The following is a 16,865-nucleotide window of genomic DNA, read 5'->3' as shown; positions in this document are numbered from 1 at the left end:
TAATATATGTTTATTAAATGTGTGACTTTCTATATATTAAATTAAAAAAAATAGTAAAAAAATAGACACCTAAGTATTATATTCAAATATTAATTATTAATTAAAATGTATATTTAGAATTATTATGTAAATTAATACATGTATTAAATTTAATTAAAAACTGTTATTTTTATTCATTTTTTATTTAAAATAGTATATAAAAAACAATTAAAATTTGAAATATTCAAATATATATGTATATATATATATATTAATTATTCATATACATTTAGTTTAAAGCTTAAAGAAACAATGAATTAAATTGTGTATAATTGGGTGTCATTCTTTCTTTTTCTGCTTTGTATTTAAAGAATATGATGGTCACTAGATATATATATATATATATATATTATGTATATAACATATTTTGATAAAAATAAATACACCTCATTGAAAATCAGAGTAACAATATAATGTGACAATATATTATAAAAAACATATATAATTTAATATTTCTTATTAAATAATATCATCTAAAATATACCATTTGAATGATATATTATGTTAATTATAAAAGTTTATACTGATTTAATATTATTTAATATTTCATTAGCATGAATGAAAATAAAACATAGGCTATATATTTTTTATTCCAATTAGCAATTTATATAAAGTTATTCTATAATACTTAATATAATCTATAGTATAGATTGATTCATTTCTTTTAGTTTGCGAAGTTAATTAAATAACAAAAGAAAAAAAGGCACATTAATAATATTATTTACTGAAAATATATACATACACACAAATGCTTTTAACATTATAATTCTTAATTAAGTGAAAATATTTAAAAAGTACTCACACAGTTAACAAAATACAATATTATTAAAGGTTTTCAAAATATAATACAAATTATTTGTTAAATATTCATCCAAATCATTTTTTGACTTTATTTTTTCTTTTTGTCATCCCTTCAATTTTGTATGTCATCGAAATAACGACTGTTTAACAAATAATAATTTATAACATTCAATGATTAAAGCAACTTGTCCCAAAGTAATAATGGTATTAAACTTTATGTGTAATCTTGATGCAAACCTTTCATTTTTTTTTACCATATATACCCTCACACCAAAATCACAAGTTTTTCATACCTAAAATTCATTTCTAAATTTTACTTTAAATATTATGAAATATGTTGGCTAATTTTTAAAAAAAATTATGGAAGTGGAACAGTTTATTTTAACATGTTTTAAAACTAACATTTATAAGTATTACATCCAAATTTATTTGTTATATTTTAATAAATAATTTAATTTTAATATTACCAACCTCTTAATTACTATAAAATTTAAGTTCTGATGTTAAATATCAGTATTAAACTTGACATTTCAACTACACTGACACTTCAAGTAACTTCAAGTAAATAATAATCATTTAATTGACATTTCAACTACACTGACACTTCAAGTAACTCAAATAATAATAATCATTTATTATTATATGAAAAAAATATTATTAAAATATATATCTATAAAAAAACATAAAAATTCATATATTAAAAAAAAATAGTATATAAATACTTTATACATATTAATAAATAATTATAAGAAAACACGAGATGAAAGTGTAATATACTAATAAAAATAATTTTTTATATATAAAATCTAAATTGATAATTTTATAATATGAAAAAATTAAACTTGATTTTTTCATAATAGTGTTTCAAATATTTATTAGAAAGATATTAGAATACTTTTTAGTTATGCATTTATTTTGAAAGTAAGAAAAGGTGCACTTCATCCTAATACTAGCTTTGTCATGTTAATCCACTTGTTGAAATCTTAATCAACATTGTAATTAATATATAGCTAACAAATTGCACCAATAATTAATACTACACAAATAAAAAAACATAACTTTTTCAAAAGATTTTATATCAAAAGTTTAACACATATAAACAAAACAGCAATCAATCAAAGCATTGTCTGGTGTAAGAAACTTTAATCATTTCTCTTATCTTCTTTCTCTCTTTTCATTTCTTTTTTGAATTTTTTTCTCTTATAGTCTTGTCACACATGTACAATTCAAGATCTTGAATCTTTCCTAATGGATTATTTTGTCCATATTCATGAATTAAGTGTCACTCTAAATTAATCCAAATTATAATTAGATTCACTTGTTTAAATAATAGTTGCAGTAGATAATTTGGTTAGGTATTGATTGGAAGATTTTTATATAGTGACACTAAAAATAAAAATATATTGTCACGGTTATTTTCGTATAAACTGACGTTTATATCTGTCACAATATACGTTTGTGGCGATTTTGGTTTTCCAAATCGTTATAGAATTGGCTGTTACAAATTTGATGTGACAGTTTTACGCTACCCGCCGCAATACTCGTCACTTTGAACGTAGTGTAACTAGTGACGATTTTTATATGTAAATAGTGTCAGTTATAACTGTCGTAATTTATATTCATTGAAGAGGATTTTGACGCCATAATATATTTAAGTAGTGACGTTTTTAACTAACGTAATTTTAATTTTGAATAAATAAAATTTAACAACCACTTTTTCATAATAAAATAAAATAATGTATAAAGTTATAATCATCCATTCATTTCATTATTATCTTATAGATTTTTTTATAAAACAAAAAAGTTGTAAATAATACTTAAAAAATAGTTATTCATTCTTATCTTTAGTAATTAGGTTATCAACACTTTAATCATAAATGGCTATTTTATATCTATTTTTATCATAGGCTGCTTCTTCTTACACCACCGTAGGCTCTTCATGTACCACCATAGGCTGTTCATTGTTCATGTGAAAATACATTATTGTCCTTCAATTAAAAAAATTAATTAATCTTAAATTTTCACATATTTTTTATATTTTTTCTTTATTTTATCTTGTTATCTCAAGCACCGCAAGCCACCCCATCATCCCATTTGTATTTATTGAAGGTTTTTTTTGTGATTTTTTACATAATTTGGGAGCATTTGTTTGTTTGTGGTTATAGGTTGGAAAGGTTAGTTTCTTAGTTGTTTTTCACCTTTTTTTTTCCATTGATTTTTACTTATTTGAGCATATCTTATTTTTTTGTTCTTAAAAATATTTCAAATTATATAATTTTGAAGATATTTTTGGATTTGGAATGTTTTCTAAATTTGTAGAATTCATAAGAAATTTTAAAAAAACATATATTTCAAATTCCATAAAAACTTCTCCCAAAAAATATCTTCCAAATTATTTAATTTAAAATATAAGTTTTTAAAAATGATATTCTAAATATAATCTAAAAGATTTTTATAAATTTAAATTAATGAGAAGTTAATATTAAATCCATAAAAAAACTTATAAATTATATAATCCAAAAATTACACACTATATTTTTAGAATAGAAAACTTATGAGGTGCTACAATAATGAATGTACGAAGGTACAAGAAGAAGCAACCATTATATAGTGTAACAACTTAACACATATTTAATTATTTTTCATTATTAACATTTTCCCACAAAAACTTTAATACTGAAATAATTTTGAAGATATCATAACACTTTTGTACTATGTACTGGAATCTTTTTTAATGTTGTTTTTATTTAAATTATCATAATTTATTATGTATTTGATACCTCTTACTTTATTATTTATTCAATACTCTAAACTATTTTTTAACAATATCTAATCATTAAAATAAATAATAAATATGTATTTTTATTTCATATTTACTAAATATAATATCTTCTTTTATCTTCCAATAGTGGATCTTTTATAGGGAAATACACTTTTTTTTTTATAGTTTATAAGTGCATGGTTTTAATCAATTAACAAAATTTCGGTAGTATTTTATATTAATGTTCGAGTGAATGATAATATCAAAATTATTTATAATCAAATATACAAAATGGAATAAATCAAAGTATATGAAATATATTTGCATTTGTGGATTATTAAAAAGTGATTTATTTTATCCAAATAGACCATTTAATATTTAATAAAATTGCATGTTATTACTTTTTCATCTTGTTTTTTTAAATGAAAGAAAACACATAGATAGTTAAAACTGAAGATATATTCAATTTTATATTCAATATAAGACGATAAAACAAGGTTCTCTCAATTAAACATTATATAAATATACAAGTTTAATAACTTAAAAGATGAAATTTCAAGAATTAAATAATATATTTGTTAGGAGTGGACATCCCAAACTCAATACAATAAGCTCAGCATATAATGCACACTACAAAAATATATGAACATTCACAACATAATATAAATTTTAATAACATAACTAGATAATAACTCGTATTAATTTTAGAATCAGATATGTAACATAACCAAATAATATAACTAAACTTTGCTTATTCCAAAATGAACAATAACTATATTAATTAAAATCCAATTTCAAAAAATTTCGTTTTCCTAAAATATTATCCCAAATAAAGTTTTTATGTTTAGTATTTTTTTAGTAGAGTGTGTGATACTTGAGAAAAAAAAATATTATTTATCCTCTATGTGTGATCAAAAGTGAATTTGAATGTTAAAATAAGGAACATAAAATTAATTATCTTTTATCTTAAATTATTATCTCTCAAACGAAATCATAAGAATTATTCAAACAATATACAACTTGAACAATCTTATACTGTATGAATATATTTTGTTTAAATAAGAGTATTTCGCTTATATAATAATAATATCAAATATATATTTTAAATATATGAGATAATATTTAATCTATTGTACATGTATATTTATGTAATTCTTAAATAGATATGTTTATACACGATAAATTGATGTATGTAATGAAATATGTTAGATTGAGAAAAATAATTATTTGGAATATGAAATTTGTAATTGTAATATTAAGTATAAAAGCTGAAAAAATATTTAACCTAATAAATTACATGAATTGAGATATCATAATGAAAAAATGATATTATTTTTTTCAAAACCTTTTATAATAAATAAAAAAATTTATTCATAAAGAACAATTTTATTAATATAATAAATTTTCATCTAATTAAGTATATGTTATCTATACTATGCTTAGATGATGTTGAATATGTGTTGTTTTAAAGGTTTTAGATTCACTTTTGTTTGAAGTGTTTTGTATATCAAAATGTATCTAAAGCTTACAAAAATGAGTAGCAGAAAGTGTGAATTTGTGCTTGAGCTTGGGACATATAATAGTTGGTGTAATAATAGGTTGAATGCAGTTCAAAATCATTGGTTTTCAAGTCCTTTTTACCACTCAGAGTTGTGCAGTTTACAAAAAATTCTTTATAACAGTTAAAATCATAAGAGAATATGATGCACATGCAATGATAATTTAATGAGCAGAATGAAGGCAGAGAAGGAAATTAAGTGTGGTTGTGGTGAGACAGATACACTCTGTGAAGGATTTTAAAAATGGCAGGATCATGTAGGAGCCATGTGATCCTTGGGAATGCTTCATTCATTCCCAGCTATCTGTGTAATACCAAATCACTATACTCTCTTCAATTTTTTATTGTTTTCAGATTTGCAATCTCAATGCCATGATATACAGGCACCGACCTTGACCATCCAATGCTCAATCTATTTTTTTTTATTAATTGTTCCGACTTCAAATCTATCGTAATATTGACACCGTCTGTTAAAACAGGAAGAAAGTCCTTCGGTTAAATGAAAGATATTTGTTACGATAACTCACATCGTTTAGGAATTGAAATCAATAATAATTTATATATTTATTTCTCCTTTAACTCATAAAGATATTTTTAAAGATAAAATTATAATATAACACCATCTTTCAGTGTAGACAATATTTTAAATACGATGATTGAATCTAACAATATTATATCTAACAATATTATATGTAAGTTTAAACATTACTCATTCCTCATCTGAATTCAACCAAACCGCACACAAATTCTGCAGGATTTGGTAATAATCTACTCCGATTATCAAATAGTGTGATTCAGATAGCATTTTTTTTTCACAATATTAGGAGTGATTCTCTTTTACATCTGCAATTGATTAGACATCATCATTTGTATAATAGTATAAAAATCAGTCATGCATACATAATAATTCTCTAGTTGTTTTAGTAACGTTCTGATGTGTAAAAAGTTTAGACCAATAGATTAGCATGTTTTATAATAATTTGTTATAATATAGAATAGATTTTCAGATTATATAATTTAGAATGTTTATAATGTATAGATAATTTAGAGTTTTTCTATATTTATGGAGGTGAAAAAAAAGGTCCAGGTGTTAAAAGAAATTACCCATTCTCACCATCTGTAAAAAGTGAGACCTAGTAGTCCCACATTATTTATTTGGATGAGTTGAAGGATGGGATTCAAGTTTTGGTGGTACCTACACTTGTGTACTAGCACCATCATTCACAATTCTGTTTATATCTACGGATTATTATTATTTTTATTATTATATTGAATGCATTTAAAATTTTGTATAAAATATATTGTGTGGATATTAAAGTATCCAGACCCGTTGCTAGCTATTTGAAACTACATTTCAAAATTTTCAAAATTATCCTCTATTTTAGATTTGAAAATTTAAAATCCAAAAAATACAATTTGAAAATCAAAATAAAAAGTAAATTTGAAATATAACATATACATTTTAAAAAAAATCTGAAACACAAAATTTAGAAATACGTTATGAAAAAATATTTCTAAAATTAAAAAATGTGTTCTAGAAATCCAAAACCGATAATGTATTTCATAGGAAGGGTCTGGAAGTATCTTTTAATCCACATCCCTTTCATTTTTCATTTAAGGTCATTTTCATCATTTCAGTCAAAAATCGGTACAAATTCAAATTGATGCATTGCAAGAAAAATTTGCCTTAATTTTTTTTATTAAATTTTAAAACCCAAATTCATATTTATTTTAATTGACATCTATCAATTTCTAATAATATTTTTTTTATATAACAACAATAATTTGTAATCACATAAAAAAAATATTATTAAAAAAAAAAACTTTCAAATGTTACTTGAGAATATATTTTGTTTACATTGGCTCCATCCAAAGGTCTATAAACAAAGCACCACCAAGAACTCAACATCAGGGGGCTTGAATTTCTTGTTCCATCTTTCTAAATCACCCCTTTTGTTTCCTTAAATTGGTTAAGTAAAAAAAAAAACTTCTTAGAGTATTTATTTTGGTCAATGTTTTTGCTTTTTAAGTCCTTTGAAGCATTTGGACTTGGCAGAGATGCAACATAGGTTAGGCCTAAACCTAATCTATAACACATTTGATTTTTTAGTTCCTAATCCTTTGAATTACCGTTTTTATCCTATCTGCTAGAAGAATCATTGGAATTACAGATAAAATTTCACACCTTCAGCAGATCTGGAGAACATCTGGATCACTCAGCTATTTTCATGACAGTTACATGGGTTTATAGAGAGACTCGTGCATGTTTTCAGCATTCTGAGAGTGTTCTAACCTTTAAGTTTATTGATACTGTCATAGTTATCAGATCCTGTATATTATCCAGTTTTACGTCAGATGCCTCTATCACAAATGGCTCAAAATGTCAACAGAAATGTTGGATTTCCATTATAGTATATTCAGTTGGTGTTCTGGAGTTTTTTTAATGCAGAGTCCAGCAGGGATGAAGTCACTAAGCATAGCAATTCCTTAGATAGTGGCATTAAATTACTAAACAATAATCAACAATGTTAGTAGAGGGTGTGCCAAGTACCAAGTTGAATAGAGGCCAGTGAAGGACAAGTTCCAAACTTTTAGAATCTAATAAGCCTCCAAGGTGTTTTACCATGTAGAGGGTAATCATGCTGAAATTGAAGGTGAATAGTTGCAACTTCTCATGCCATTGAATTTGGATCTATTTTGAGGTCTTTATGTACTGTTCGTTATGCACGAGCCAACAGGGAAAGATACTATCATGTTCTAGATCAGATACAAAGACCCAAGACCAAAACCCATTTAAATACAATATGCAACCATACAAGACTTTCCTACAAATTTCAGCATGTCAACAGTGACATATTACACTAAGGATAACTAAGTTCTAGCAGATTATATTTGTAATCATGCATAAAGCACATTAGAAGCGCAGCCACTTAGCATAACTGCAGTGTAGCACACCACCTTAGTCCACACAGCTTCATCAGAGGTACCATTTAAAGAATTAAGTCCATATACTGGAAGACTGTATAAATTGTGTAAAATCTCTTCTTTCTCCTATCCTATGTTGGTATTTACAGGACCAATCATGAGTGCATGAGTAATATTTTACAAGAATTGGTGAACTCTTGCATATAACAAGATCAGCAGAAGAATCTACAAACATGATCTAAAAACACCTTAAAAAAGATATTATAACTTTGTTTCTCCTACCATTTCACATCCAGTGTAAGAGGTTCTGGAGGAAGAAAAACGGGTCTCAACATTGTATATGACATATTGGACATCAAATTGGCCCACGAAACCGAAACAGATTCAATAAAAGGTTTTACCTTCTTGATTGAAAGAGGTTTGAGCCTGTTTTCCTCCACTCTGGCCAGTATCTCAAACCAAAACCTTTCAAAACTAGGCCTTGTTCTCCAATCAGGAATCGTACGATTAAGAGTAACATTATTCCTTATGTCTCTTTCTAATTCTATGCGGAACTTTACAACAGCTGATGCTTTAATATTTGCTTTGAGAAGGCCAAAAGACTGACCTTGAAGAATCTTACGACCAAGAAGACTCCTCAAAACTTTCTCCAACATACTTAATTTCAAACTTACGGAATCAAGTGGACATGCTTGTTTTTTAAACATACGACCATGGTAACATTTTTCTGGAAGCATCTCAATAGCATCCTCTGAAATCAATGTAGTTGCTATGTGTGCATAAGGGTTTCGAGCTCTATAAGCAACCAAAGATGCAGACCCTGATATGCGTATGGGAATCACAGCCATGCAAGTTGAATGCAGAAAGGGCCAAATGTCACTCTTTCCCCCACTACACATGGCACTTCCATTCATTAGTAGATCAATATCAGAAGAGTAAAAAAGAGAGATTTCTTGAGCTCCTTTCACTTCTACTGTAATACCCTCACCAACAAGGATTTGTTTCAAACCAGTGTATGAAACATTCATCTGTCAGACAGAGTCAGAACTCAGATTTTATTGAAATATCAAGACCACTCGTTATCCATAGAATTAACTTGAACATATCATAGATTGCTTTGAAAAAAAAAAATCATTTAACAACAGCAGGGCAATCGTCAAATTTGCCAAACGAACTAAATGCAGAACAACATAAAAAAATAGCAAACTATCTTCAACTTTCGAGACATCACTCTACAGACGAAAATTTTTATGTTAGGCTGTTAGCAATAAAAAATCTGAAGTAATAGTTAAGGCTACAAGCCTACAACAAAAACACATAAGAAAAACAAAATTGTTCATTGTCTTCAACACACCTATTGTTATATAAGACTCAATCTTTATTCTGTAGTGGATGCACGAGTGGTGATAGAAGTGAATCTTGACCATATGTCCATACTTAGATGGGTCAAGATTGTTACAACTAATATTAATATTAATCATCTATGTTAATTACAAGGCTGATATTTACTCCTCTCAATACTTTTCTTTTGTTCTTTCACGAGTTTCTCCTAGTTCATTGGACTAGTGACTGATCTCACTTATAGTATTGTGACTGTCGTTGGCTCACTCACATACTCCCCTCAACGTCTACACATAGACATGTATACGAGTTATGGTGTATGCATTCACCATATAAAGAGTTTCTATATTATCATTCATTAAGAAGTGGACTTTTAACTTTAACTCAATATCATAAAATCGACTTATAAAGTGAGTTTTGCACTCACTTAAATATCATGAAATCATGAAATGTCCTAATCAATGTAGATCTCTATAACACACCCTCACGCCTAATATCACTTAATCACAAGTTTATTGATTTTTTTAGAACAGGGATTAAACCCAATGGTTTATCCCACAAACCAAAAGTCATGAGACTAATGCATGCGAGAAAGTAGAGTACCAATTCACATACAACTATGCCACCTACATATTGCTACATTCGCATAGCTAAGAATCAAACTACTGATATATGCTTAGAGGAACACGCTACCAGCTTCCTGGGTCAGACCTTGTGAGTTGGTCAGTTTATTGACTTATATAATATCAAAATTTCTAATGGTTTGACACTATAGGGCATAAAAATAAAAACTTCTCACTACATGTTGGTGTGTAAGCTTTTTGTTCGTTTCTGGATAAGAGTTTCAGCAATCAAAGTAAAAAAAACTACAAATTCGAAATGAAAAAATAAACAAAAAAGAAGAAAACTTTAGGACGTAGCATACAAAGATCTAAACTGAACAAGAAAAAAAAATACTTACGGGAAGGAATAGCGAGAGGTTATGAAGGGAATCAACACGTAACGAAAAGGGGCCTTCTAATTTGAGTGTGGGAAGGAGTGGGAAGGAACCGAGACGATGAACAAGAGAGGGTAAATCGGGAAAGGGTGTTCTGAACTTGTTCCACGTGGCAACTTGGTCGGCGAATTTGAGGGTGAAGTTACCGGTGCCCAATCCGATTCGGAACTCGTAGCTCTGGGAAGTTCCGAATCTGACCTTGGCAGCATCCAACTTGGCCACTCTAACGTCGTTCGAATCCCACTTCTGCTTCGCCGACACGGCCCTCAGAACATCCTTGGTTTCCACAAATCGTGAAAGTGAATGAACAGATTCAAAAAATTGAAAAGAAAAAAGATTGAAAAGTGAAGTGTGTGTGTGTGATGGGGTACCTGGAGAATGTGGGTTAGGTTGGAAGAAGATGCAAAGGCGGTGAATTGAAGGAGAAGTATGAAGAAGGAGAGAGGAAAACGAGCTGTTATCATCCTCGCTGCGAAACGTTGGATAGCTCCGACGAAAGCAGAGGTGTCGTGATGGGAACTGCAGATTCGCCAAGCTAATTCCGATTATGATTTATTTTAGGCTTATGCTTGCAGATCAATTCAAATCTACACTGTGAAATGTTCAATACACTAATCTAAAATGTTCCATTTCTTTTTAATGATTTTTAAAAAATTGTGATATTTATATATGTAGAATAAATCAGAAATTTTTTATATATAAATCCGAAAGGAAACTAATAAATCACTTCGGATTTTATTTAAAAGCGATGATATAAATGATTATCCCAATGTTAAGATATGTAAATAAACATGAGTTAAAGATTATTTATAACATATTATTCTTCTGAAAATCTGAAACTTATACTCACTTTCATCTAAAAACTTAAATAAAACATAAACATATCTAAATTTAAACATATAACAATATTTTCAAATTTTCCCATTTATATGTAAATATAAAGTCAAACACAATGTTAAAGTTTTAAATTTTATGTTAAGTGTTCGTCTTAAATGATAGAGTGAAAGGAAAAATTATCTTTATTTTATGGTGTTTTAGGTACGAGGAAGAGATAAGGATCAATATAGAATTGATTTAGTGAGACTAAATATATTATTTGCTAAATATTTTTATTCATGGTTCTTTATTTTTTATTAAATTATACAATTTTTAAGTTTACATTTTACATGTATTTCTTTTCTTCTAGCTTTTTTTTTCATTCTATTTATTTTTTGATTGGTGATGGTTTTCTTGCTTCTTCTCTTTTTCACAAAATTAACTCATGTACCATTTTTTTAATAATTAACAAATTTTAAAATGTGTACTTGTTTGAAGTGAAGCTTATTAGTATCTATATACAATTTTTGGGTGTAGTTAGTAATGGACTTCTTTATATATTTTATGGACATTTCTGTTCTATTCTTTTAGAAATAAAATTGCTTAGTATTTAGATTATATTACACCATATCTTAAAATAATCTTGAAATTATATAAATATTCATGTTTACTTTGAATTTCATGCCTTCAAATTTAAATTTTATTAACCTTATGGAATCACATCTCGTACTTAATTGATATAACTTAAGGTGATAATTAAATTATTCTTTGCTTAAAATTTTAATTTTCATCTAGTTATGGAGATTATAAGTTTGATATAGAGGTATTTTTTTTTAGGTAAAGATAATTAAGGAAACAAATTCGTGTTTTTTTATAATTTTTTATCTAAAAGTTCTATATGATTAATTAAGAACAATGGCCCAATTGTTCCAACCTAACTAGTTATAGACAACAATAAGTATGTTAATAACTCTAATTTTATAAATACATTGTCACAAAAAAAAACATAAAAGTTATTCTTTTACCAAGTATATTTGAAAATTAACTCTTCAAGATTATAAGGTTTCACCACAATATTTAATCCCAACTTTGTCTTAGTAAATGTTTGAGTGTTTCTTGGTCTCAACCATTACATAAAAAAAATTCATACATTCATTATAAGATAGATATAAGTAAGAATAATGTTATCTAGAGGATAAAGTTTACAAGAATAAAAAAATGATAGAAAGAGAAATATGAGATAGAATATGTGATGTATCATAGAGATGAAAATAAAAAAAAAATATTATCATGAATAATAAATTAAACCTTTTATTACAAACTAAATTTGATAAAATAATTAAAAAATTCACAGCCGAAACTATATTTTTTATAATTTTATTATGGTATAAATTATGTATTATATTATCATCACTAGTCCAAATTTTACTTTTTAGTTCTGTAATAAAAAAAATATTACTTTAATTCTTATACTATTATCTTTTATTTCTACAAATTTTAGAGGATAAAATAGAAAATAGTATATTTAGAAATTAAAATAATATATATATATATATATATAATTTTAAAAGATAAATAAGTAATTAATTTTTTATTATTTCTCATAATAGCAACTCATCGCTCTTCTACTCGCTGGATTGACAATCCATGTCTCACGCGCTGGGGCTGCGGAGCATAGAGACGGCGTCGTTTCCATGGGCGTAGATTTGCACGCGCTCGCATTGCAATGGTAAACTATTTGATGCACAAGCATTGGATGAGACACACAAAAAAATGAAAACGAAAACGAAGAAGAAAGAGAAATTAGCATTACCAATTTCACACCAAGCTTGCTCCATAGATCAAACAGCTTCTACTCTGCAAGCTCCTTCACGAAACTACCCAAAGGTACCTTCTTCTCACTCTCTCTTTCCTTTTCATTTTTATTATTTTTGTTTTTCAATTCCCTAAATTTTTCACATTTCTTTCCATCAGATGTGTGATTTGGCGATTTTCAGGACCCAGTGATTATCCAGAAAACGAAATAAAAGTAAATTCAGACGCTTTGGGGTTGTTGATGTTGAGAAGTGCCAACACATTACTCAAAAATTCGTTGTCTGAATCGGAATCGATAGAGAAAAAGAGGGATAGGGTTTGATTGATGGGGTGTGACTGTGGGGGGAAGTTAAATTTGAGAAAGCCTCATTTTTATGAGGTTTTTTCCTCTGCCTTCAGCTCTCACAGACTGGTAACTCTCCAATTTATCTCTCTCACACACACTCTCTGCTGTTCTCTTAGACCTAGCTTCATGTTCTAATAGTTGTAACTATCCTTATGAATGAAACAAGGAGATTCAATCTGAAAATTAGGGTTTACAACTTATGGCGCTGGTTTCCCTTTTTTGCACAATGCATTATCTTTCTGCTTCTACAACAATAACAAGCTAAAGAAAGTGTGTTTAAATGGGAAAAAAATGTTTTTTTTTCTTTTAATAAAATTTTCTAAGTTACTGAAAGTTCTAAACTTTTTTTTTTTTTCCTGAAAGACACTATTTGTTATCAGTTGTGTACAAAAATGTGTTGATTGAAGAACGGATACACTCTTAGTTGGAGTATCCTACTCTTGTTCTAGTCTTGCTGTGTCTTAAATAGGGCTTCAGAGATGTTTGATGTCGCTTAGTCTTCTTATCCAATAATGTTTATCATAAATTGCTTGTTGAAATTTTTATGTTTTGAAGTAAGTTATTTTGTTTGCAGAAAATTCCGGATGGGTTTGTGTGTCGCATGGAGGGAAGGACGTATGGGTCACTTTCATTGATTGGTCCCAGTGGAAATGTATGGACAGTGCAATTACTTAAGCAGGACAATGATCTTTTCTTCCATCATGGATGGTCGTCATTTGTGGTGGATCATAGTCTAGAATGTGGTGACCTTTTGGTTTTCAGATACGAAGGTCACTTGCACTTTACCGTTCAAGTATTTGATAAGGATGCATGTGAGAAAGAGGCAGCATTTATTTCTGAATGCAGTCAAAGTTCGAGTGACTTTGAGGCAATTACGGGACAGAAAAGAGGTACGAAGGAGAGTTCTTCTTTGGACATTGCATTTGATGGTGTTTCAAAGAAAATGAGAGGTTGTAAATATGAGAATCAGGAACATGAACCCGGTTTTGTAGGTAAAGATTTATTGCGTTATGAGGTAGTAAGACCGATTAGAATGTTCAGAGAGACTGAAGAAACCTCTAAAGCGTGTTTGGCTAATGATGCCCTTGTGCCTTTTCACACGGACAATAGAAATGAAGGTACAAGTAATTTGATCAAATTCTGGTTCTCACACAAAATGATCTATTAAAATTGATGTAATGTAATCTTTCATAATAAGTCTGTACCTGTCTAGAAAAACTTATTTTGCATTAAAATCATTAAATATATGCCACATCATACTTTTCTTTAATACTTGCTTCTTTAAGTTTTATATGTGAAAATGCTGTCTAAAATACAATATATTGACAAAGTCATAAACTCATGATTGCTTGAATTGTTCAATGCAATGCAGAGGCTGCCATCATGTATAGAAGTGGAAAGGAAGATGGTAGTTATTTTCTAGGCGGAGTTTCATTATCTAACGTATCAGCGCAAGACGAGAAAAAAGTTGCTCAGTCATTTACTTCAGATTATCCGTATTTTGTTAGAATCATGAAAAGCTTCAATGTCAGTGGTTCATATACTCTGGTGAGTTGTTAGTTTCCAAATACTGTTGTTTTATGACTCTGCACTTACTTCTAAGTTACTTGGGTAGCGTTTCATTGGCTTGAGAAATTGAACTGATATATATTATCTTTTACCTTGAAAGTCATTCATCCTTCATATACAGAGGATGAACAGAATTTCAGATGTATACCATTAAAAGATGACCTCAACTCAATGAAACTTTCATCCATATAAGTCCTAATTAGTGAATGCCAACCTTGGTAGATTGGAACTATTATTTTCCTTTCACTTATAAATACATCTTGGACTGATTTTCCTACACCCAGCATATTTATTAAAATAAGTTTGTCTGTCAAACTATGTATAGTAATTGAAGGTTTTTTCTTATTCAATGTGCCTGCCATTAACCTTGAAGAAGTTATTTTTGTTCCTCTCTATGTGTGTGCACACGGATCAACTTCTTGTTGATGCTGATTTACAAATTTTGTAATGCAGAATATTCCATATCAGTTTTCAATGGCACACCTTCCCAATTGCAAGATAAAGATTATTCTTCATAATTTGAAAGGAGAACATTGGACTGTTAATTCTGTGCCAACAACTAGAGTACATACTAGTCACACACTTTGTGGAGGATGGATGGCTTTTGTTCGTGGTAATAGCATTACGGTTGGAGATATCTGTATTTTTGAGCTTGTGCACAAGTGTGAATTACGTGTTCACATTGCTGGGGTTGGAAATGATGGGTTAGACTGCCAGGTTGGAAGAGTGAATGCAGGACATGTTGGACCTCCCAGATATATGCCAACTAATGCTAAAGTAAACTCAAAGTGCATAAGAAAAGTTGATGTATCAAATAAAAAATGGCCCAAGATTGGTCAAGAAACTGTTTTATCCATTGACCTTAAGAAATCTGGTAGAGCTTCAAATGCTTCTAAGCACATGGGTCTTTGCCCTCAGTCCAAAGTTGCCCATAAAAAGCTGGGTAAGGTTTTTCTCTGTTTGCCCAATTTATGATCCATTCACATTCCAATTCTATGTCGATTTATATCTTATTTACAAAAGACATCTATGAAATTCTTTCATTTTCAGAAAAAAGGAAAACCGCATAACTCAATTCCTTTAGAATTGGAATTTTGTCACTTTGCTATTGAAAGGAAAAACAAAAATGATAAATATTGAATGCTTTCCTTCTATTAAGGTTTCTACCTTCCAAATCATGACTTCTGTTTTGAACTCTAAACAATGACAGCTACTCCGAGAAGACATCGGGTCGAAGATGAGCTAAGCTCACAGGCTAAAGCTGGTTTGAGAATGTTGTTTGCATTGGATGAACAAAGAGTAGCTCAAGCTTTTAGTTCCCCTTTTCCTAGTTTTGTTAAAATCATGAAGAAGTTCAATGTCAGTGGGTCATACACTTTGGTGAGTAATGCACAACTATTTTACATTGTATTGATATCTATATGAATTTACTTAATATGAGTGCTAAGTTAGTTAATGCCTGTTACATTGTAGAAAATCCCATACCAGTTCTCAGCTGCACATCTCCCAACTTACAAAACTGAAGTTATACTACGTAATTCAAGAGGTGAATGTTGGACTGTGAACTCTGTCCCAGATGCAAAAGGCCGAACAGTTCACACCTTTTGTGGGGGATGGATGGCCTTTGTTCGTGACAATGACATCAATTTTGGAGACACATGCATTTTTGAACTGGTTACTCAATCTGAGATGCAGGTGTATATATCTGGGGTCGGAAAGGAAGGGCCTGATCATCAAAATGGGCACATAAAACTTGATAGATTAGCTAACCTTCCATCTACTTGCTAACCTTCTTGTTTGTTTCTGAGAATCAATCTTCACTGAGGATGTCTGTCTTAAGAGACTCAGATTTTTTGTTTTATGTACATATTTCAGTAATTTCATCCTCTTTGATCTA

At 28.7% G+C, this 16,865-nt stretch overlaps 2 protein-coding genes across 5 annotated transcripts; one reads left to right on the top strand and one right to left on the bottom strand.

The window, feature by feature from the left end:
• Nucleotides 1-8,187: 8,187 nt before the first annotated feature.
• Nucleotides 8,188-11,060, bottom strand: LOC137816461 (signal peptidase I). The gene is made up of 3 exons (XM_068619601.1): nt 10,794-11,060; nt 10,387-10,698; nt 8,188-9,112 (listed from the first exon to the last, which is right to left on the bottom strand). Exons 1-3 carry the CDS (start codon nt 10,884-10,886, stop codon nt 8,363-8,365), a joined length of 1,155 nt encoding a protein of 384 aa, XP_068475702.1. The 5' UTR covers nt 10,887-11,060; the 3' UTR covers nt 8,188-8,362.
• A 1,888-nt stretch (nt 11,061-12,948) lies between these two features.
• On the top strand, nt 12,949-16,865 carry LOC137816459 (B3 domain-containing protein Os01g0723500). 4 transcript variants are annotated; one of them, XM_068619598.2, is made up of 8 exons: nt 12,997-13,125; nt 13,213-13,465; nt 13,974-14,289; nt 14,392-14,517; nt 14,772-14,947; nt 15,422-15,911; nt 16,179-16,348; nt 16,442-16,865. In XM_068619598.2, the coding sequence occupies exons 2-8, from the start codon at nt 13,379-13,381 to the stop codon at nt 16,754-16,756; spliced, it is 1,680 nt and encodes a 559-aa protein (XP_068475699.1). In that variant the 5' UTR covers nt 12,997-13,125; nt 13,213-13,378; the 3' UTR covers nt 16,757-16,865. The 4 variants fall into 4 exon arrangements, with proteins under 4 accessions (XP_068475697.1, XP_068475698.1, XP_068475699.1 ...); XM_068619599.2 differs by having other exon boundaries at nt 13,004-13,125; nt 13,236-13,465; XM_068619596.2 differs by having other exon boundaries at nt 12,949-13,125; nt 13,974-14,517.

Source organism: Phaseolus vulgaris, chromosome 1 (genome assembly GCF_051622355.1).
Source record: "Phaseolus vulgaris cultivar YP4 chromosome 1, ASM5162235v1, whole genome shotgun sequence".
NCBI classification, from domain to species: Eukaryota; Viridiplantae; Streptophyta; class Magnoliopsida; order Fabales; family Fabaceae; genus Phaseolus; species Phaseolus vulgaris.
Note: the sequence above shows the minus strand (reverse complement) of the source record. Positions and strands in the feature narration are given on the sequence as shown.